The sequence below is a fragment of the Melanostigma gelatinosum genome, assembly GCF_949748355.1.
Source record: "Melanostigma gelatinosum genome assembly, chromosome: 1".
In the NCBI taxonomy this organism is placed as follows: domain Eukaryota; kingdom Metazoa; phylum Chordata; class Actinopteri; order Perciformes; family Zoarcidae; genus Melanostigma; species Melanostigma gelatinosum.
The window spans coordinates 16,947,295-16,969,132 of record NC_136634.1 but is presented as its reverse complement, the minus strand read 5'-3'; the positions used below and the strand labels follow the sequence as shown (position 1 = coordinate 16,969,132).

Genomic DNA, 21,838 nt, shown 5'->3' with positions numbered 1-21,838 from the left:
ATTAAAAATAATGTATTAAACACTGGACATGGTATTATTCACCTCTTCGCCAGTTTGATGAATAAGCCCTTATATGTAGCCAACTAATCTAAACACACATGGCATGAAGACTTCCCTGGACCTATCCCACTGCTAAGGTAGGATTTGAATGCAGTTTCAGACATCACTCTTTTGCTCGCTTGCCATTCAAATATGGAACACCACATTATCAAATGTGGATAGGGCATGGCAAATGACGCCCTGGCCGTCTACCAAACCACCGGATGTCAAGTCTCCACAGTCTTTACGCACGGAGAGCGCACGGAGAGTTTGCAAACACGCATGGGGATCCCTCCCTTTCAGGCTGTCCGTGGCCTCCTCGCCCCGGCGGGCTGTTCCAAGACTCAGCCAAACCCTCCCGATCCCCCGTTTCCCTCTCTCTACCTTTCCGCTGAAGAAACAACCCGGCATTACGTCAGAAAGTGCAGGGCACGCAAGACAGCGTCTTAGGAGCTATTCGTAGGCATTGCTGCCAAACCCGGCTTGGGGCTGCTCACGAGCTCACTGCAGCCAATGCAATTTACAAACGCAACTCTTTTAAAACAGCAGCAGTATGTGGTAAGTCACTTCTTCATTCATACTGTTTCATTTACTCGCTTGGATTTTTTATTTCTCACAGCTTTCTTCACATGACAGGTCACTGTTGCAGGCACAATTGCGCAAAACAACAAGAGTGTAAACGGTGTAAAGATAAAGAGTAGGCTGGTTTACCCCGTAGCCTGACTGAAAACACCATGACGTGATGATGAAGCGCCAGAGTTTTTTTACGCACAGAGATTTCTACAGCATTTTTTGTGTTTGATTCAAAGACAACATGCCCCACGCTCGAAATAGGAACCCTAGCCCCATCCCAGAGGTAGCATGGGACACAGGATTGAAGGAGATGAACGAGACCTGGAAAGGAGCTATTGCCTGTCTCGGGGTGGCCGTCTTCTTTGTCATGACCATCGGGATCATATATTGGCAGGTGGTGGACCAGCCCAACAAGAACTGGATCCTTAGGGGTACTTTTAGCGGACTGATCTGGGAGAGAAGAACCCACTCACTGGTCATACAGACCCTAACGGATGACAAGACCTATGTGGAGATAGACGTCGGGAACGTGGGGAACCCCGACATCGAGGTTCCCTTTGTGAGGAACCTGTGCTGGCTGAACAAAACGGAGTTCTGCTATACGTGGGACTCGGTGGCCGAGGTGAAAATCTCGCTGAAGGTGAATGAGGAGTCGGAGACAGAGTGTTACAGTATGACTTGGACGCCGGTGCACTGTCAAGTGGAGTTGAAGGTAGGGTTTCTCTCTGTCGCACTAAACACAGTCAGACTTAATGAAATGCCATTTTACGCGCAATGTTATGTGCAAAAAAATTAGTTTTGCACTTTGTGATATAAATCAGGGGTCTACCTAAATGTCCCTGATTTCAACCACCACCGAATTGTTTATTGTCATTCACAAGAGACTGTATTCAAATGAAATCAAATAGCTGTCTAAGGAAAAACAGGGATTTTTGCAGAAGACTATGGTGTTTAATCCAATGTCATAAATAGCTTGGCTCATTTGATTCAAATACAAAAAAATACAAAAAAATAAGCCTGTAATTAAGGTCAATTTAATTTTGTTGGAATTGTTTAAATTAAATTTCTGAGGAAACTACGACATCATATCAAATCAATTCAAACAAAATACAATGATTACGCTTGAGTGACTCGTTTGAGCTGACATGCTGTCACAGGCCAAATGAAAAACAAATAAAAAATGTGCGTGATTCCCTCATCCTTTCCCTCTCTACACCCGCGATTGAACTGCACTGAGTAGACATTCGTGTTAAATCTGCTTCCTCACAGTTGTGCTTTTTTTACGGACACACTGTACTTTCCCCAGCTTAATTAGGCATTTAACTATTGGGTTGTTTGGGGAGGTTAATCTGTCCCCACTGGAACATTCCTCGCCATAACTCCCTGTCATGTGGCGCGACTGCTCACAGAAAATCTTTCCAAACTAAAGACGCCTTTATTTTTTCCAATTTTCAAAATCCTGCCTGACGCCTCTCAGGTGACCATTGGCACCTGTTTTGAAGCTCCTTAGCAGAGCCCAGATTTGCTGATTGTGAAATAAATGAGCTGCCGGTTTGCGCATTTGTTCAGACGCTTTGAGGAAGGACACGCTTTCTCTTTAAAAACATTCTTGCCATTCAATCCCTTCTGCGTGCGATGCTTTCTGAGACAGTCTTGTGTTCCAGCCATCGCATACCGACCTGTGCCCGATATATACTACAAATTGCACTAATTGTCGAATACATTTACCCAGAATTATCCAAGAAATCAGCCACTGGAAACATACAGTTAAATTCACCTTATATCCACTCATGAATTAAATGTACAATAGTAGTTATTAAGTCTGCTTAAACATTTAAATGATCTTACATCAAATTGAACTTGCATTTTCTTCTATCAGCTCTATTAATTCTCAAACATCCCACACATATCTATTTTATCCAGTCAGCATCAATTTTAGTTCAGTTGCTGTCTTCCCTCGGATTATAAATCATCCTCTACCGCTTTCCTTTCCTTATGTGTCTTTCTCTTTTTTGTTTTTGTGCATCCTTTCAGGACTGCTTCTCCATGACCAACGTGTCCTGGTACGGCGGCGCCAGTGTCCGGGGTCAGACCTGGCCCATCAACAATCAGAACGCCACCACGCAGCCCTTCATTGTGAGTGATCTTAAGGACAATCCCTCTGGCTTTGGCTCTGCCCTGGAACGCTACTTCCTGGGCTCCTCAGGTGAGAGGTCATTGCTGCAAACAATTATTTGCATCAGCTGATATTTACTCGAGTGGAGGCTATCTCATTAGCAGTAAGTTCCTCTTCACACCTTGGTCCGTTACAGTGAGAAAGACCTTCTCAAATATGTCAAATGACCCATTGTCAGCTGTTGTTCCACACTTGCCAATGGTGCAGGGTTAGCACAAGGGCTTTTGGAAATTGGACCCTACATCAGTGGATGTACGATGTGTGGCGTGACTCCCAGGGTGCCAGGGAAGCCCTGTGGATGTTGTCGTGTTTTCTTACCACCCTCCTCGTGCACGTTTGTTTGTGTTTGAGCTGAGAAAAATGGTTCGACCGCCTCCCGAACCAGCATCCCCAAAAAAACACACACCACTGACTGGACAGGACGTTCATCCCACTAATAGAATGTAACACAATACTGTCTGTGGCATCTGAGTTGATTAATTTAGAGATTAGACTACAAAGGGAAGCGAACCACCTTCAGCGTCTTAAATTAACTCTTAGGGATTCCGAGGTAATTGCCTTTTGTTTCTATTAAAGGGACAAGTTGGATGATGGCTGACTCTTATAACTCATCAGGTTATTTTGGAGTTGTTTGATTTTATCCTGGGACTAAAGGGGGGATTGGTTAATGTTGAATGGTTCATGTGACTGATGAGGAACGTGTCGTGTGTGTGTGCTTTACTGCAGCCTCGAGGGACTATGCGCTTAAGTTGTGTTTGTCTGGAGTTTGCTGACTTAGCTTCTTCATTCTTGAAAGATTTTGGATAAACGCAAAACTATTTTGTGCAATCAGACATTTCCAAATCCAGTTTCACACACATGCACATTGCAACATGTACTTCTTCATCAGTGTGTTAGGGAACCCTGTGCATACTGTGTGTGCGCGTGTGTGTGCAGTGTGTAGCTACAAAGTCAAAGTGCCAAACGGCGTCTAGAGCAGGGTGAAACGGTGAGACATCGGCCAATGAGGTGACACAAACACCTATTATGACTTCGCTGATTGTTTGCAGCAGTCTCACGCACACATTCATTCACATACTGACAGAAACAAATGCACACATGCACGCGCACATACACCCATCCACATTTTGGGATGTTATATAACACGCTGGCAGGCTTAACAAGAGAGTCACATGACTTAAATCCCCTTTCCACCTTGTGAGAGGACGGCAGTAATTACCAGGACCTGGTAACCCTTTGTTTCTCCGTTTGGCTTTGCACAGAGAGAGAGAGAGAGAAAAAAAACCACAGATGAGATGAGATCCCGATTCGAACAAATGTTTGAACGTTGCCAAGTAACCACTAACAGACACACACTGAGCATAGCCCAAACGGAGAAGCCGATGCTCAGCAATGACAGCGATGCCGTTTGGATCATTAAAGTTTTTTTGAGATAATATCTCTCTTTAAAGTTCAAGGATGTTTTTGTTTGCATCTTATATTTACATGATGTGCCTCATGAGAATAGTTGTTCACAACTGAAGACGTTTTGCAATTTGTACTTGGCTGCTTTCCTATTCCTAGGATCAGTGGAAATAATTATGGATGAATCTTTTTAATGCATTTGGACAGTCTTTCTTCTCTCATGCATGCAGCTCATGAGTTAAATAGTAAAGAGACCTAACAATGTAGACTGCCATGCTTCAGATTCAGCTAATGTGTCAAGAATATTGAATCACCACTAACAAAAGTGTTTAACCATCACACTTGCAGGGTATTGTGTTGCAGGTAGAAAAGTGCTATTTTATTCAACTGCAGTGACATCAACTTGGTATCTTGGTATGATTCCCTCATAGCCTCGGTGGGAGGATAAGCGCAATAGATAGAGGGCTGTGCAATCCAATGATGTGCTGCTGCTTTGATGTAACATTAAGACTGACACCAAAACTTACTTGTGCTGCTTGTGCACCTTTCATACTCGTTTTTATTTGCTGTATGTTTCATTTTCATTTTGTAGAACAAGAATACAGAACCCAGTTGTAGTTGATAATTACTGGCATCCACAACAGTTTGCATCCTGTATGATGACCTCATTTCAGGTGTAGGTACATGGTCTATTTGCAGCCGTCGTTTTTGTGTAATGCCCATTGCAATTTCATATATCAGATCCGCTGGTTACCTTGAATTCATCGTTGATAAAATTCTGTAGAAGCAGCTCCAGGCTCCTGCAAAAAAAAGAAAAAACACAGGCATATGTGCTCTTGTGCACATCGGACTGGTTGGAACACCATTACCTCTCCTTACCTTCATCTGTGAACATCAGAACATTAGACTGCAATACCAGACTTGGCTGCACTTGCCATCCTCTTTTTCCCAATATGCGACAAACAGCACGATGTGGTAGAGTCATAACTGTGTTATTATTGTGGGACAGGAAGCAATTATAGCAGCTTTTGCGGAGAAAAACAATCCTCCATTATGTGGATAGTAAGTAGGGTCATTATGGGAAACTGTGGGTTTATGCAACCGTGCGAAGGCTTAATCAGATTATTGATTTGTTCCTAGTTTTGGCAGTGAAACATTGTTATTATTTTTGCATGTAAACCGAACAAATCGAATTGAATGCAGAACTAAAAATCACTTACAGCACGTAAAATAAAGACAACATCCAAAACTAACTGTTTTTTTATGAGCCATATTTCGTATTCATTGTTGTGTTTTCACGTAACTTTGTACAGAAAGCACAGCCGCTGGGCTTTCAATGTGTCTGCAAAAAGTGTATTTAACTTAAAACATTCACTGTGTACTTGTATGTGAGACTTTGCACTTCTCAGTCAATAATATCTCAGCTGCTTTCAACCAAAACAGAGAAGCTGGATTGACCATATTTGATACGAACCAAACCAATTTCCATTCATGATTATAATTCCGCCCCATTTCTAAATGAGTTGCAGGTGTGCTGCTTCAGTTTCAGTTGGATGTGGCACGTTTGTTTTGTTGATTCATGAAAGGTGGCACTCCAGTGGTAATAAAAAAAGTAATATAAGAGTCACCACGTGTCTTAATCATTTTGGTGAAATCTATATACAGTATAATCAACGGACTGACAAATCTGCATTTCGGCTTCTTTTTTTTTAGCTGCAGTTTTAGTGTAATATTAACAGCCGTGTAACCCCATTGACTGCTGTGTGTGTGTGTGTGTGTGTGTGTGTGCGTGTGACCTGTCTCCACTGACTCTAGTTAGGCATAGGAGCACATTGTGAATGTGGTAGGCAACATGGAGCTGTGAGTGACGACTGACTGAGCTAAGGGGACTCCTGGGGACGGTCAAAGAGCAAGACAAACGGAGTGAAACACGGAGCCACAGAGCAACAGAATCAATGCATACTGTACTGTGACAGTTGAGATTCGACATAACTACGCAAAGAGAGCAAAAAGTAACAAGTTCAAGAAGAGGTAGAAAAGTAAAGCGGAGAGTCGAGGGGAGACGATATAGGCAGCTGTGCGGTAGAGTGACATTTGAGAGTGTTGCCAACTGGAGGAACTTATCATAGCCCCACCTGTCTTTATCCATACAAAAACAACTGGGCTACTTAGAACAGATTAGATATCACTGAAGATTCATCCTGCATGCAAAATATAAGAGGGGACTACGTTGTCCCAAAGCTCTGGGGGCTTATGCTACATTTACTCAACTGGAAGTTTTATTAAGGATCCAATGTACACAAGGTTTCAGTGAGCACATGTAAGCAGAAATAGTATCGATGTACAGTAGGTAGCTATACTTTGGAAAAGAGTTAGTGTACTTGGTCAAATCACATGACAGTAACCAGGTGCTGCCTGTTGACTTAATACAATACTGGAGGGATAATACATGTACAAATTTTAACTTTTACAGAAGGATTAACATTTCATCAATAATGTATTTTAGTGTGGGTTTTTTTTAAATTAAATCACAGCTGGTGTATTTGAAACCCTTCAATTTAAATTCACAAAGTCCAAATAAATAAATAAAAAGATAAGTGTTTTGCTTAGTTTTTAAAGTTTAAAGTTTTTTAATTTGAGCTTTAGTTCTGGCTACTTTATTACTATTGTATCTCTCTCTCGCACGCACACACACGCACACACAGATATGATCATTTTCATTTCAATGCTAATATTCGATTGCATCATCCTATTTGGGATATTAGTAAATAACTTTTGTTTTTGCTTTTTTTTACTTTCAAATATATTTTTATATTTGAAGGTAAAAGATATGAGAGTGTAAAATCCTTTTGAAATCCTTTTAATATGAGCGTCATTCATAATCAGAGGGCCTCATTCGCATGCAGAAACAGATACTGTATGTTTACATCAGACAAATACCTTGGCTCTCATCAAACTTTCCCCAACTCATCATTACAAATAAGGGCTTGGAGAGATACTATTTGTCTTCACAGCCGGCTGTTATAATACATGAGAGAGTGATACTCTAACTTTAACATTACATAGCTCTGGATTCAATAAAAGTAATTTATCTACTGTCTCTTCATATCTGAGCATCAGAGATTACCGTAGACTTGACAGCATCTCCTTCAGATCTAAGACCACCGCCTACACGCACATACACAAGTCCATATGCGGATGAGGATACACATTACCTCTTTCTCTCTCTCTCCCTTTATGCTTCTGGTCTCTCCATCAATCATTTCAGCATCATTTTTTTCTCTCTCTCCTTCCACTCACCATCTCCCACCCCTTTTCTTTTATTTCTATCTCTGACTCAGTCTTTCCGTACGGGATCCAAAGAAACAATACTTCACTGCTCCTGCTCGTTCGTTGTTCTGTCTCTCTCAGAAGGGCCCGGCCAACCACAGCACACAGATCGGCATAAAAGTTATGTAGCCGTCATGTTGTTTTCTTTTTTTTCTTTCAGATAATGACACTTAATCAGCTTTATTTGAAGTAACTGAATCTTATAACGACAAGGATGAGAGCAATAAGTAAAAACGCATTTCCATTATGGTGCGTACTGGTGAGCAATAGTGAAGCAAGATTAGATTAGATTAGAAAACTACAGAAAAATGTGACTGCTACACAGAAATCTGAGCACAAAACGTTCTAAAAAAGCAATCATTTTGTCCGTTACTTCATATTTTTTGCAGTTAAGTGGACCTTGAGTCAAAAGTCACAGCATTTTCTCTTCTAGCTGTTTGAATGCACAAAGCTGAGGCCTGGTGGACTAAATACCAACACTTAATATAAGTATAATTGAGGCGGCTTACTCAAGGTTTAGTACCAAATTATAACGGAAAACACAGGCGAAGTGAAGGCTTGTTCTCTTCTACAGTGTTTTTTTTTATCGTGGTTGAGTATTTCCTTCGCATTTTCTTTGTCTTTATGTCAACCCAAGATCACTGAGTCACAGGTATACAGAAATAAATGCTGAGAAAAATCCAGCTTGCATGTAGAAGGAAGACAAGCTGCTCATCTGTTACTCAATCGGTCACCAGGAGGTCCCTGGGCAGCTGCCCCGAAAACCTTTACTCTTCCAGGACGAGCAAGAGGTGAAACACTTGCACAATGACTCACTTCGCCAATTCAAGCTTTGTTAAAAGCAAGCTGTCATCTCCTGTATGAGAGGCCTATCACATATATGAAAATCATCCCGCAAGATTTTCCACAGTCGATCTATACTTTCCATCAAGGACAACAAGCAAGAGACAGCAGAGATTGACCCTTTTAAATGGAGCGCTCTGTCCACTGATGTAATTACAGTATGTATCAGCTCATTCACAGCCGTCGACATAAACAGTGGTTACTCAGGTCAGCTGTGTTTCCTTTGTTGAATACCTTTTATAAATGCTCTGAAATAAATCCTTGTTTCATTTTTGAAATTAAAATAAAACACAATCTAGTCAGGAAGTTGTCTGAAAACACTAGAACTGAATTGCTTTCTCAGTATGCTTACTTCACCAGCTGAGACTGAAGTAAATGGTAAATAAATACTTTGATATTACATCAAAGTATTCAAATGTGAGATCTTCTTCTCAGATCTGTTTTCATCTTTCTTCTGGGGACATTTGTGCAGAACACAGCGTCTCACACTTGCGTGTTTCATTATTTTTTTCAACAAGTGGAATTGGAAATTTACTACCTTGGCAAGATCCCAGTTTTGTGGCCGTCAATGTCTTGAGGTTGGGCACAGAAACCAAGTTTCCATTGTTAAGGAAATGCATGCCTGAACACACACACACACACACACACACACAGACTTGCACGCACACACATAGTTCGCGTTTGAATGCACCTTTTACAACCCCAGTCAGGTCTGTGAATGTGCACAGGTGTCATAAATAACAGTATAAATATGACAGTTAAAAGAGTGTAGCCCATCTGGACAACAGCAGCAGGGAGTCAGGCGGTGGCGTTTTCCACCCGGACCAGCCACTCTCCGAGGGCTTAGACGCCACATTAAAACCTTCCTGACCCATCAGAAGACACATGGGGTCACCTCCAAACGTTCAGCTCGGGCTGAGCCAGAGGAAGTGCCGAACCTTTATGGTCCTGCAAGTCCTGCTCTGTCTTTTTCTTGGAAGTCTACAGTTTCCCATTAAAGGACGTGTGTGTGTGTGTGTGTGTGTGTGTGTGTGTGTGTGTGTGTGAGAATGCACGTATACGTGTGTAAAGAGGCGACCCAAGGTTGCATGATTTGTGTGTTCGTTCAACAGCTGTAAAAATGGAGGCATGTGTGTATCAAATCATTCAAATCTGCACAGTACACTTTCATTCATTTTCACCTTTGCGTGTCTGTTGCTTTGAAGGTGAGTGGATACGGTCGGTCAGGCATATAATTTAGCTTTTGAGAGCTAGTGGAAAATATTTCGGGGGAAGCTTGGAGTGTTTAAGGATTTGTTCTAAAAATAGAGTCCTTCCTCTCGCTTCCCCTTTAACTCCTGTGCAACCCACCTTGGCTGTAACTCAAGGCTTCAAACCTGCTTCACTTTCTTTAAATAACACTTATTGATTCCTGCTCCTGCATGGTACATGCATCTGGAGATACCGTTCGGTCAAAGATGTTAGTCCGTGTCATTCTGAGCGCTGAACTTTGAGGTTAGAAGTTCCTCTTCGATCAGAAGTTCCTTCCACACTGAAAATGCATGACATGCAAATGACATGCAAAAATGCAAATGACATGCAAAGTGCTGTTGAGTAGAACTGTATAAACACATGAGACAGGATTTAGTATATTTACCATTCTAATCTGCATGATTAGTCAAAGATGGAATGAAAGGTACAGCCAGATTGTCCCATTTCCTTGAGGCCCTGCATTGTCATTTCCCATAAAAAAATGAAATATGACTCAAGAAGTCATGCTTGCAAACTTAAACTTCACTTTCCACCGTGTGTGCACTTTGGTAAAACACACTGTTTGCAGCCTGCTGTATCTGCACATCATTCTACGAGGTTGCTCGGTGTCTGGTGTACTCTGGTCGCCTCTATTTCCACTGCTCGCATTCCACTTCCATCCTTCCATAAAGCTATAACATTTTCACCGCTGCCCCCATTTTCTACTCCACTGTGTGAGGACGTCATTGACGTGCACAGTTTCACGGCACCTTTGCTATGTTAAAAATAGCAGTTTTATCGCCTGCGGTTAGAATATATAACAGTGTTTTCTGCAAAAATCTACATTTATCTGCCATTATGAATCTATAACAAGCAGTTGGGAGGTGTCCTAATACCTTGTGAGGGGCAGCTGAGGAGTTACCAGTATCTCTTTGACATTATCCGTTGCAAACACGTGATAAGTAGCCTGTGGTTGAAGGCTCTTCGCTTGGCTTTTTGCAGCACTTTAATCGTGATCTCTGAAACTATTAATCTGATTATGGACCGGTACGTGCGTGTGCTGCCTGCTCCTGGTACCCCTGCCTGCAGGAAAACAGTAAGCCCATTGAAACTAGAGAGGGTGGCTGAAGTGAGCCAAGCTCTCAGGCCCGGTTTCTCAGACTGCCTGCCTGCTTTGAAAACAGGTCTTGTACACTAATCTGTTCATTGATCAGCTCCCAAAATCCCAGTGTGGCTACTTTGCGCTGATTGTTGAGCAGATTGGGCAGAGCGAGGTAGACCTGGGCGTCAGAGTCTGGGCGGGAGGGAGGCACTGGCCCGGGTTCTGCTGACCCTGAGATGGGACAGACCCGGAGCGGTGCCGAGCGGAGAGGAGAGGAAGGTGGTTAAAGCTGGGAGGGAGAAGGTGGGAGTCACCACGGGTGAGAGGTGGTGAGGATAGGGGGTGGGGGTAACCTGAGAGGGACGGGGCATTCCTTGCAGGGCAGCTACATCTGCAGACACAATTATCTGCTTCGCATAATCGTATCATTTCCCGCGGCCTCTGGAAGGCGGCATATACATACAGTAGGAGAGGAAATGCTGGTTTCCGCACTGAGGTTGAAGAAGAGATGTGCTTCATCGTGAAACCCTGAAGGAGGAAAAAGTGTTTGTCTTCAATGTGACTTTGGATATGTATCCATCTCTCGTTGGTGTGCAGTGTAACCTACCTACTTCAAAGTTGCCAGCAGTCCCGGTGTAAACTCATCTAACCGCATACTGCTATATCTCATTCTAGCGAGTGTTTTTCTCACATCTGAGTGGAGCAATATCAGCTGACACTCTACCTCCCCATACTCCATCCGTCACCTTCGCCCTGGTCTCAGTGTCACTCGAGCACGATGTCATATAAGAGGAATCTGCAACGGGCCGTCTCATGCTTACACTGCTTTTGATTGCTTTACACCAAGGGCCACTTCATATCTGTTTAAGACATTTTATCATCTGGTTCTCTGAGACAACAATTAAAGAAATGCTGACAAACTAACACCCGTGCCCTCTCCTGTCTGCGTCCCGCCACACAGGTGTTGCCGTGTTTGTGTCTCCCGATATTCCCCTGCAGCTGGGGGTGGACAGCAAACAGCAGTTCTGCCTGCAGTCGCTGCCCAGTATGGAGCGTCTCCCTCTGCAGTACACCGTGTGTGTGGCCCACAATGTGAAAGCTGCTCACCAGGAAGCCGTGCAACAACTCTTCCACCACAGCAGGGAGCTGCCCAACATGAACGCGCTGTGGTTAGTTCCGTTTAGATTGAGAATGTCTGTTTTGCCCTAACAGCAATAAGTCAAATAGTGGTGCATCTGTGGGTCCAATGAGCACTGACTGAAATTCTGTGTGTCTTTAGTTACTCATAAACTATAATCCATGCAGGTTCCTGAGATCAGCAGGCTTTGTATGATCCCTCTGTGTGTGCTGTAGGCTGCCGTTCTGGAAGCTGCTCACCAACGTGGATTCAGGGCCGAAGGTGGAGAGGGAGCTGAGGACCTTCTCTAATCGTCTGAGGAGACACCAGCTAGGGGAGGGAGTCATCAGCCTCAATGAACATTCCACCGCCCTCCTCTCCGACATGGTACGAGCTCATCACCGGGCCTCACCGTGCCGTCTCTGTACCACCAGCCTCAAAGTCTTCAGCAGACTGGGGAATCTTTCAATGGCAGACCTGCTCAAAACTCGTCAAGGGGTTGAGATGAAAGAGTTTTCGTGGGCCTCCAGAGCGCTGGAGACAGGCAGGGAGCGCATGAGGGAGGACAGCTTCACAGACATGTCATAACGTAGAAAAAAAGATTTATTTAGGGCTCCATGTTGAATTGCCTTAAACCATGTAAATGTGATGTATCACGTAATATGTTTCAGGGATTCTAAACTTGATGATTTGGTTGATATCTGGTTAAAAGGTGTCGGTGGTGTTTATCACTGGTTCACATTTACCCAGTTCTCCAAGTCCTTGAAAGTTGTCGGGAACTGCCTGGAAACAAGACCACCAGGACCACCGTCAAGTGGATCTAAGTCAATACCCGGTGATATTCCATTACAAACAACATATAGCAGAGAGAGGACAAACAGAGACTCTCCCGACTGATCTCAGGTTGCTCTGAGTGGGGTAACCGCAGGGATGGGAAGGAATTGGGTGTGTTGAGATTAGACGGGATGTCAGCCAAGACTAACTTGAGTAGGTGATCCTGACACTGGCTTGATGGGGAGGTGGGGGGGACTTTCACACAATCTGTCCATCGGAGAGACTGAGTTCATTATGCGTACAGTACGTTCCCATTACCAGATCAGATGGTGTGAAAGGATTAAAAAGAGGGGGTGGAAATGGGAGGAATAACACGTGTCAGTTGATGGATGTCATTTGATCTTCCCTCACCCACAATCTCACGTTTTCTGGGACATCAAAGATATTATGCCAGTTTTGTTGTCACCCAGTTCCCCTCCATAAAAGCCATATAGAATCAGCCAAATGAACAGGGCTGCATGGAAACTTATGGAACTCGTAGTTGTCCGTGAAGTTTGAGGCTCCACAGAAGTGTGACCGGCAACAACGATCCTCTGTCAAATTAAATCATTTAAAAAAACTAGGCTTCTCTTTCACTCCAGTTTTACAAGTGTTCATAAATGATCAGTCACACTGCAACACACACTTTTTTTTTCTCCCCAGTTTCCATATTAGTTTGGAAGTGCAGGCGTTGGAAAATTTGGGTTGTTAATAAGTTTGCCACGTTTCTAAATGTATTACCCAGACACTAAATAATGCAGCTGTTTGCAACGCCAGTTTAAAAAAAAAGAGTAGATGCTAACTTATGTTTTGGTCTTCTTTAATTTTTGTGTTTGACACTTGTGTAAAATTCAAATTCTGGAAAGAAGCAGAACAGAAAATAAACTTTCCAAGAAGTTACATAAAATGTGCTAATCTACCCTTTCTTCCCACAGCTGGTTGATCTCCTGGGGTCAGTCTTTGTGTTCTTAAAAGGTTGTGTTCCATAGTTATGTAACCTGAAATCTCTGTTTGACTTGACCATGTCAATTAAAATATAGGTGAAAATGTTCTGACAGGTCATACAGTTCAAAGGGGAGATCAATGGGTCAAATTTAAAGCAAGCGATCCTAATATAAAGATGTTTGTCATTCCAGCTCATAAACATAATGAATTACTCCATTAGTGCATCATATTGTATGGTAATTATTTAGATGCAATATAAGAAGTTATTGAGAAAATTACTTTTGAGTGTATTCGGCTGCCTCATTATGCAAAGCGTTGACATTTCAGGATTGTTAATGCAGATATCACAGTGTATCGCTCTGTGTCTCTGCAGGACCATGACTACCTCAACAGCAGGAAAAGGGGGATGTCCAAGAGACTGACCAGGGACCTCCCACTTGTCAAGCTTCTCAACATTTCCATCACCCTGTCCCCTTTCCTGGGCGTGGACACCACGCAGTTCCACACCTCCCTCATGGACGGCACTGAGGCCCACTGGCTCAGTCTCCCCTCAGCCCCCCAGGGACAGCTGGTGAGGCCTGAGTGGAGCTCAATTAGCAGTGTGCAAAGTCCTCTCCATGTTAACTTCTACCCAGGGGCTCCTTGTGGTAAAGAGTTGCCTTCCAACACAGTAAAGTCCACTTCCTCTGCATTGGGTACGGTCCAGTCACAGAAAACATATTCCACGTCAAAAAAATTGAACTTCCCTACACTTAAAAAAAACTTTTTTCCAAAAGTAAACACTTTCCATCTGCCTTGCAGCCGGTCTCCATTCACTAGTTGCAGTTTGATAAAGAGCAGAGCAGTGTGAGCATGGCCTAATCCGGAAAACATCTATCATTGCAAACAGCAGAGGATAAATAGAAACAATAATAGAAAATCATAGTTGTATAAAATGAACTCTACTTCTGTCCTTGAGATCCCGGTGATGAGTCAGTGGCGAGGAAAGTTCTGTGTAAAGCTGAACATCACCAACCCGGGAGCGGTGAGCTGGTTCCTGGACAGGGTGGGAGCCCTGCAGGCCCGTTTGGGGATGGAGTATGTCATGCTGGAGGGGGGCGAAGGGAATCTGTTTGAGGAGCAAGTCCTGCGGCCGCCGCAGACTCTCGGGGGAGACAAGTACATCAGCCTGCTGGCCGACCTGGCCACGAGGATAGGAGACTCCACCATGGTGACAGCAGGGACACGGTAACCATCTCAACCATTTCATCTTGTTTGTACTTTTTTAGCCAATATCAACTGCCACTGTTTATAGAGAGGGATTATTTACATGTTTTAAATTGCGTCTTATAATTGTGGTGCGGTTTGTGTCTCAGGTCGAACCACAAGCCTCTGTTTGTGAGGATGAGCCCCATGCAGTCCGACTGGAGCCCAATGGGCCTGAAGGGCATCATTCCCTCCCTGCTGCACCACACTCTGCTGGGATACAACTTCCTCATTCCTGATGCAGTAGGTAATACCACAGCCCATGGGCCACTTTTCTCACCTCTAACAGTACGTTACCGTACTTAATGTTTCATGAAAACTAAATAATTCTTCACTATTTCACACAAAAAAACAAGACAAGGAACGCTTCTGATTCCAAAAGCAAGAAATGAATAAAGGATCAATTGTTTAAACTGACATATCCTAATTTTCTCTGCCTCTGTCCATCTCTCAGGTGGCTCTCTGTCTGGAGACCTGGTCACAGATGAGGAGTTGTTCATTCGTTGGCTGGAGATCACGGCTTTCCTCCCTGTTATCAGCTTCCACACGCCACCCTGGGTCTGCGGAGAGGACCGGGTATACAAACTAGAATTCTATTTTGAAAAACCACAACCAAAACCACATTACACAGCAGTATAGAGCCCCTCATGTAGCCGCTCCAACCCGGCAACTCTTTCCTGTTGAAAACACTTTGGCCCACCCTGCAGCCTCAGGCTGAGGCGCTGTCATTACATCAGCCCTCATCCCCATATGATTACAATAGCAGCAACCAAGTAGGCACACATTCTTTTGCAGACTGGACAACAAGATTTTCACTTGTGAAGATTTGCAGTGGAGAGATCAAGTGAAGTGATGTGTGAATGCTGGATTATCCCTCCTTCTTTGCACAGTGGTTCAGATTGCTTATGCAAAGAGGAGAGTTTATTGACCCAGCAGCCTCTCCTCAGTGTTGAGGGGTCAGTGCGGAGAAGTTCCCACCGGTGTGTTTGCAGAGGCGCATGAGGGCTGCTGAGACCTGGTGTATCAAAAGTCAGACCTGGCAGCAGGAGAGATAGGACGAAACCCTGTCCCTCTCCGCTGGAAATCAGGAATGCACTGTTCACCGTGCACGCCGAGAAAACACAGCCTACCATCTCAGAGAGTCCGGTGACAGATACGGGGTGATACTCAGGTTCCTGAACATCAAGGAGATTCAGGGCTATTTTTCCCACTCCCCTCGCCCTTCCCTTCTTTCCTCAATAGGAGCGACTGCCTGGCTCCCTCCCGGCTTCACCTGTGGTTAAGAGTCCATCTGTTCTGAATTACACTCTCCTCAAGATTTATGGCTCACTCTCACTCTCAAGAGCCGGAATGATAATGAATTTGAGGACTTCTTGGAAGTCTTGGAAAAATACTTTATTGTGGCAATTAAGATTTCCATGAGTAATTGACAAGTGTGACGGAGTGGGAATGATCAACTGCTTTTTTTTCCACGAGGAGAGGACGGAGGCAGCTAAATATATTGGTTGTGACTTGTGTTGCGTGACAAAGATAAAAAATCGGCCTTTTGGACAGCAAGACATTTGACAGCAGCAATGTTTTCCATTTTGGTCTCTTGCGTGGCTTTCAATTTATGAACTCGGCTTAAGTGAGACTGAGAAGAAATTTTAGAGGAAACTAGACCGCTGCATTAAAAATGATGAATGAGGCTTTTTCTTCTTTTTTTTTTTTTTTTTTAAATCGGTGTACTTTACATTTGGCGCACCTTTATTTCCAGAACGTGTGATACTTAAGTCATAGACAGTTCACAGCAGCGACCGCATTGGAGTGAAATAGCAAACGAAACCTCAAACCCACACACGACTTCTCAATTAGAGAGAGATCCACTCAAACCCCGAGCTGTGACTTCAGGCTCATTCCTACCAATGTTCTCAATCCCAACTCATAAAAAGACATTTTGTTTTATAGATGCGGTCAAGTTTTTGTTTTTGTCATGGGACACTGGAGAGGATGTGACCCTTCCAGGAATGCTGAAGTAGTTTGGACGGAGCGTGACAGGAGAAAGACTTGGACAGTGTTAAACCACTAAGTCAACAGTGGGATGCTTTTAAGCTCTGTTTGCACGTCTGGGTGTAGAGATGGCACAAATGGCTTTAGCAGAGCACATTGTCAATATTATTCTTGTCGCGAATCGTCGAGGCAGATGATTTAGTTCGGGAAAGAGATTTTTTTTCTTGTTTCAGCTTGTTGCTCTAGAAGTGGTTCTGAGTGGGAAAAAAAAGTCTCCCGAACAGCGACAGACAATGACTCGAAATAGATTTCTTCCTGAGCATACTTTGGAGAAATGAAAATGCATGATTTTACAAAAATGCTTTTAATCCTCATTACGTTATTGCTCATCTCTCCATTGGTGACCCATAGGTGCTGAACCTGACACGGGCCTACATAGCAAAGCACCAGAGCGATGTGATCCCACTGATAGAAAAGTATGCAGAGGAGTGGCGGATGACGAGCAACCCCATCTACCGGCCGATGTGGTGGCTCAGTCCCAGTGACCCCGTGACTTTCACCATTGATGACCAGTTCCTCATCGGAGACGAGGTGACTTAACGGTGTTCTCAATGGGAAGGAATCAAGTTGCAATGTATACTTGGCATGCGAATTTGTTTTTAACCAAGCCGATGTGTGTTTCCAGGTCCTGGTGGCACCGGTGGTGGAGAAGGGGGCAGTGCAGAGGGATATATATTTACCTGACGGGGGCTTCCAGTGGCAGGACAGCAGGAATGCTCAGGTGTTCGATGGGGGGACGTTCCTACAGGACTACCCTGTGCCCTTGGAGGAGGTGGCTGTTTTCTTACGGAGAAGCTGAGTCACGTGACTGATCCACGAGTCACCCGAATTATCCCGTTACTGTTTTGAATCAGATTCTTTTTTTCTCGTGCTGTTCTCAACTTGCACTTTTCCACTAAAGACCATTGACCCTGTCTCAAGGCTTGAGATGATATGAAGAAAGTTTTTTTTTTATATATATATATATATATACTTGCACTTTACAGTTCAAAATGATTTTTTTTCTTCTTTTCTTCCTTTTTAAAAAATGATCGGTTTTACCTCTTTGCTGATTTGTTTCCGGACTTTTTTTTTTTGATCTGTTCTGCTTTTTTTTTGTATGTAAGTTCCGGAGAAATCTCTGCGTTTACATACTGCATTTCTACAGTCTTTACATTTTGAACCGCTGCTGGCTCTCTTGATAAGGAGGAACAAAGCAAGCCCCTTGTTGCTTAACAATAATCTCTCAAGAAGACCAAATGAAGATATAGAAGGATAAAGGACAAAGGATAAAGGCTTGTTGGGAGGAAATTAGCTCACAGAAAGCTTCGTACCGAACGTGACGCACCGTGGTACCCTATGTGTTGCTCACTCGTCAGAGAGGCTTGTACTTGAACCCATCAGGCCAACGGGCTGATGTTTTTTGAATGTACCTCATATTATGGATTTTCACCGCTTTACAGAGTCATCAGACACAACAAACTTACCCTGAGCACTTATTGTTAGAGGAGTTCAACTTAATTTATCATATCTGTTGGACAGTTCTGAATGTCCTTTAGTACTGTAGGCCAGATGAACTTGAGGCCAAGCCACTGTAATTGTAACTCTGGCTATATTTGAATTTAGATTAGATGCTACCATTTTGCACTTCTTTTTTTTTTTTTTTTACCAAGTCTGTCGGATGTTGTGTTGGTATGCTCTTTCATGTGTCAGTGCCAAAATGAAGTTGAAGAAGAAAAGAAAGCCTTGTTGACGACGCCACAGCTCGAAATGAGACTTTTAACAGATAGTTTGAAATACACTCGCTCGCTTTCTTGCAGGGCGATAGGTGAGAAGACTGATACTGCTGTCACATTTGTATGGCAAATATTAAGACGGCGCAGGGAGCCGCTTGGCTTAGCAGCGGTGTGCAGACTGGAAACATGGGGAAACAGCTAGTCTGGTCCAAAGCTAACAAAATCATACTCAATAACTAACAGCTTATAGCTCGGTTATTTAATTCGTACAAAATAACAAAGAGTTGTGACTTGACGAGGGGTTAAGTGATGGACTATTTCTCAACCGTCTCCTGGCTGCAAACTTTCTATTTACCATACAGATACAAGAATGGTATCAATCTTCTCATCTGAGACTCAGCAAGAAAGCGAATAAAAGCATTTCCCAAAATGAGGAACTACTCCTCTGATAGGACGACATGGGGAAAGAGCTCTTCAGACTAAACACAAAAATAAGATGCTCTTCTATGTAAGACATCTTTTTGTAGCCATCTTGAATTCATCAGGAAGGAATACTTGATAATTGAATAAAAGGCCACAGAGATGTAGTGGCACTTTACATGAACCTTGATGAGTAACTGTAATCACATTCACGTCCATCGCTTGCCTAAATTCAAAAGGATTACTTGTGGAAGATGTGTTTTTTATTTGGTTTCAAGGATGATTCATGCTTTAATCAAATTGTATATGGATGAGATAACTGATTTTCTTTTACGACTATATTCAAGCTAGCCCATGGAGAAATGTAACCAACTTACCACCATGATGCATTGAGTTAATTAGCTAGTTGGCTTTTCTTTGTTGATTTACTCTTCACCAGACAATCTTAACCGTCCAGCAGTGATGATACAGACTCTGGAACCTTAGTGAATGCTTTACCACGAAATGAATTGTATAATTTTGATCGAACACGTTTACTGTATCAACTTGAACACTCAGGTCTATACTGAAGCTTATCAAATCACCAAATGTCTTAGTGCAACGCAGCATGTTGTGAACACATCTACGTCTTAATCTCTCCCAGAGCTGAATGTACAACAGACAAACTGTGATTTCCCAACCAAGCCCTTCGTGCCAGGAGCTTTCCTATAGTTCCCGTTCGAATGCTTTTCAGTCATGCTGTGGTATGTTCACGTTTAAGTTGCAGGAAAAGCTTTGACGTGTTAATTCCTTCCCTCTGCAGACTGAGCGAATCATGCGCCTTAATATGCCACTCTTAAATCTGGACAACACGCGTGTCTGGATTATTGCAGTAATGTACATATTACGATGACTGTGCCATTACAAGTGTTTTTTTCTCTCTTCTGTAAATCAGAGAACTTAGAATGACAAAGTTGCAATAAAGTTTACATTTTCTTACTTCACTAATTCAGCTCATGCTTATTTCAAGACAGCAGTGAACACAGCGGGGCAGCAGGCTGGACAGGTAAGCAGGGAGACCAGTTTTCAAGTGGAGAAATCAGGAGAAGGTTTAAGCTCTTATCTACTCTTTAGCCAGGCCCAAATATGCCTCTGTGTGTGTTTGACTGCCTATGCTATGGATTGTGGAATAGACTCCAACACGCACAAATAACCCGAAAAAGAAATATGGGAAGTGAATACGTGAGGATCGTCTTTTTCATTTGTGGTGTTTGTTGCATCCATGTGCATGCTCCTGTGTGAGCGTGTGTGTCTGCAAGTCTCTTATTATTAACACCCCTCACTCTTCCGAGTCAGAAAGTCTATGTCTATGTATCCGTGAACATGCTGACGACTAGCATCTCCACTAATTCCACTTACACCAAATAAAGGTTATTTTTAGATTGGGTGAGCACGCAGTGGAAAGGATCTTCAGGGGAATCACATTCAGCTCAACCTCCGCTAAGCTTCTCTTCCTTACCTTTCTCTCCTGCTGCCCCCCCCCCCCCCCTTTGGCTGGGCTACACCTCGGGGGCCCCAGGCCCTGCTCCTTTAGGGCAGTTAGACAGGTGCAGCAGGACAGCCTCGGTGGCAGGCCTCCACGCCAGTCACCGAGCTCGCCCTCTCCGTTTACACCCTTGCCTTAATCACTTAGATTCATGTGGCACTTTTTTTTTTTTAATCCGGGCGCAGTTCTCAGCCAGATAAAATTCACAAGCCCAGTGTGGCTCCATGGTTTGTGAGGTGATGAAGTTACAGTGAGTCCTGGAGGAACTCTGCTTCAGAGAACAGCAGGGGTGAGAGAGCCTTATGTGACCTTCACTACTATATGATTTAATCTTATTGTATATTCAGACTCCAAAATAATGTCCGTTTAATCCGTGTGCAATGAAGTACTTTGTCATATGGTTGCTGTTGATCCTTTATCCTCAACAGCCTTTTGTGCGGTCCGCTTTAACACAAAATCGAGGCACAATAACACAATTCTTTCCAGAAACCTTGCGGTCCAAGACATCCACCCTTAAACTAACATTTAGCAGCAGGACACAATCATTTTTTTCCCCCTTGTTCACTGATTCAACATGTAACATTCAACCCAATTAGTTTGGGGCATAACAAAGCCTTGTGTAGGAAAAAAACAAATTGTCCTGCCAAAACCCAAATCAAGAATGACACAAATTATCTACAGGCAGTAGCTGCAGTGAGAACAATGCAATTCAGCTACCAGCGACAACCACCACACACAAAATAGGAACATCCCCGCTCCTGCGTGAATGATCAGCTTATAAACCAGGAGGGGCAACATTGGCTCCCCTCTTTTCTTTGAGAGTGTTGTGGAGCAAGTGGTACATGAATTAAACTGGTGACAAGCAGAGGCCGTAGATCTCTCCCAAAGTCTACTTTTAGAAAGTGCAAGTCAAGGTTTTAGGTTTCAGTGTCTGCTCTTTAGTGAATGGGTTTTCCAGCTCGCCAATTAGGTGAACAATCTAAAGGCTTGTGGTCCAGAAGCCAGCCGCTTGAAGTCTGTTGATTATGCTGTATGGACCTGTCACAGTCTTGTGTTCTAAATAGAGAAGAAATTTCCTTTCTCCTTTGTGTAAATAATAATCAAACATCTCTTCGTGCACAGACAGCCAGGACACACTTCAAAACAAGAAAAACAAAGTTCTAGCTTTGAAAGTGAACCTCGAGAAGCCGTACTGCAGGTTCCCGGAGTTGACGAGGAGTAAGCAGACCTCAGGAATGCAGTCTTGAAATGTTAGCCTGCTATCGGAAGCCGAAGGCAGGGTGACATCAGGGCGAGTGTACTATTGTAGAGG

At 43.4% G+C, this 21,838-nt stretch overlaps 1 protein-coding gene across 1 annotated transcript; it reads left to right on the top strand.

Annotated features, from left to right (window-relative positions):
• Positions 1 to 853: 853 nt before the first annotated feature.
• LOC306777871 (SITS-binding protein) lies at positions 854 to 19,972 on the top strand (the record flags this gene model as incomplete). Its single annotated transcript, XM_079269178.1, has 10 exons — positions 854 to 1,324; positions 2,647 to 2,818; positions 11,659 to 11,866; positions 12,051 to 12,201; positions 13,946 to 14,143; positions 14,531 to 14,799; positions 14,928 to 15,064; positions 15,272 to 15,393; positions 17,218 to 17,397; positions 17,492 to 19,972. 10 exons carry the CDS (start codon positions 854 to 856, stop codon positions 17,663 to 17,665), a joined length of 2,082 nt encoding a protein of 693 aa, XP_079125304.1. The 3' UTR covers positions 17,666 to 19,972.
• Positions 19,973 to 21,838: the final 1,866 nt, after the last annotated feature.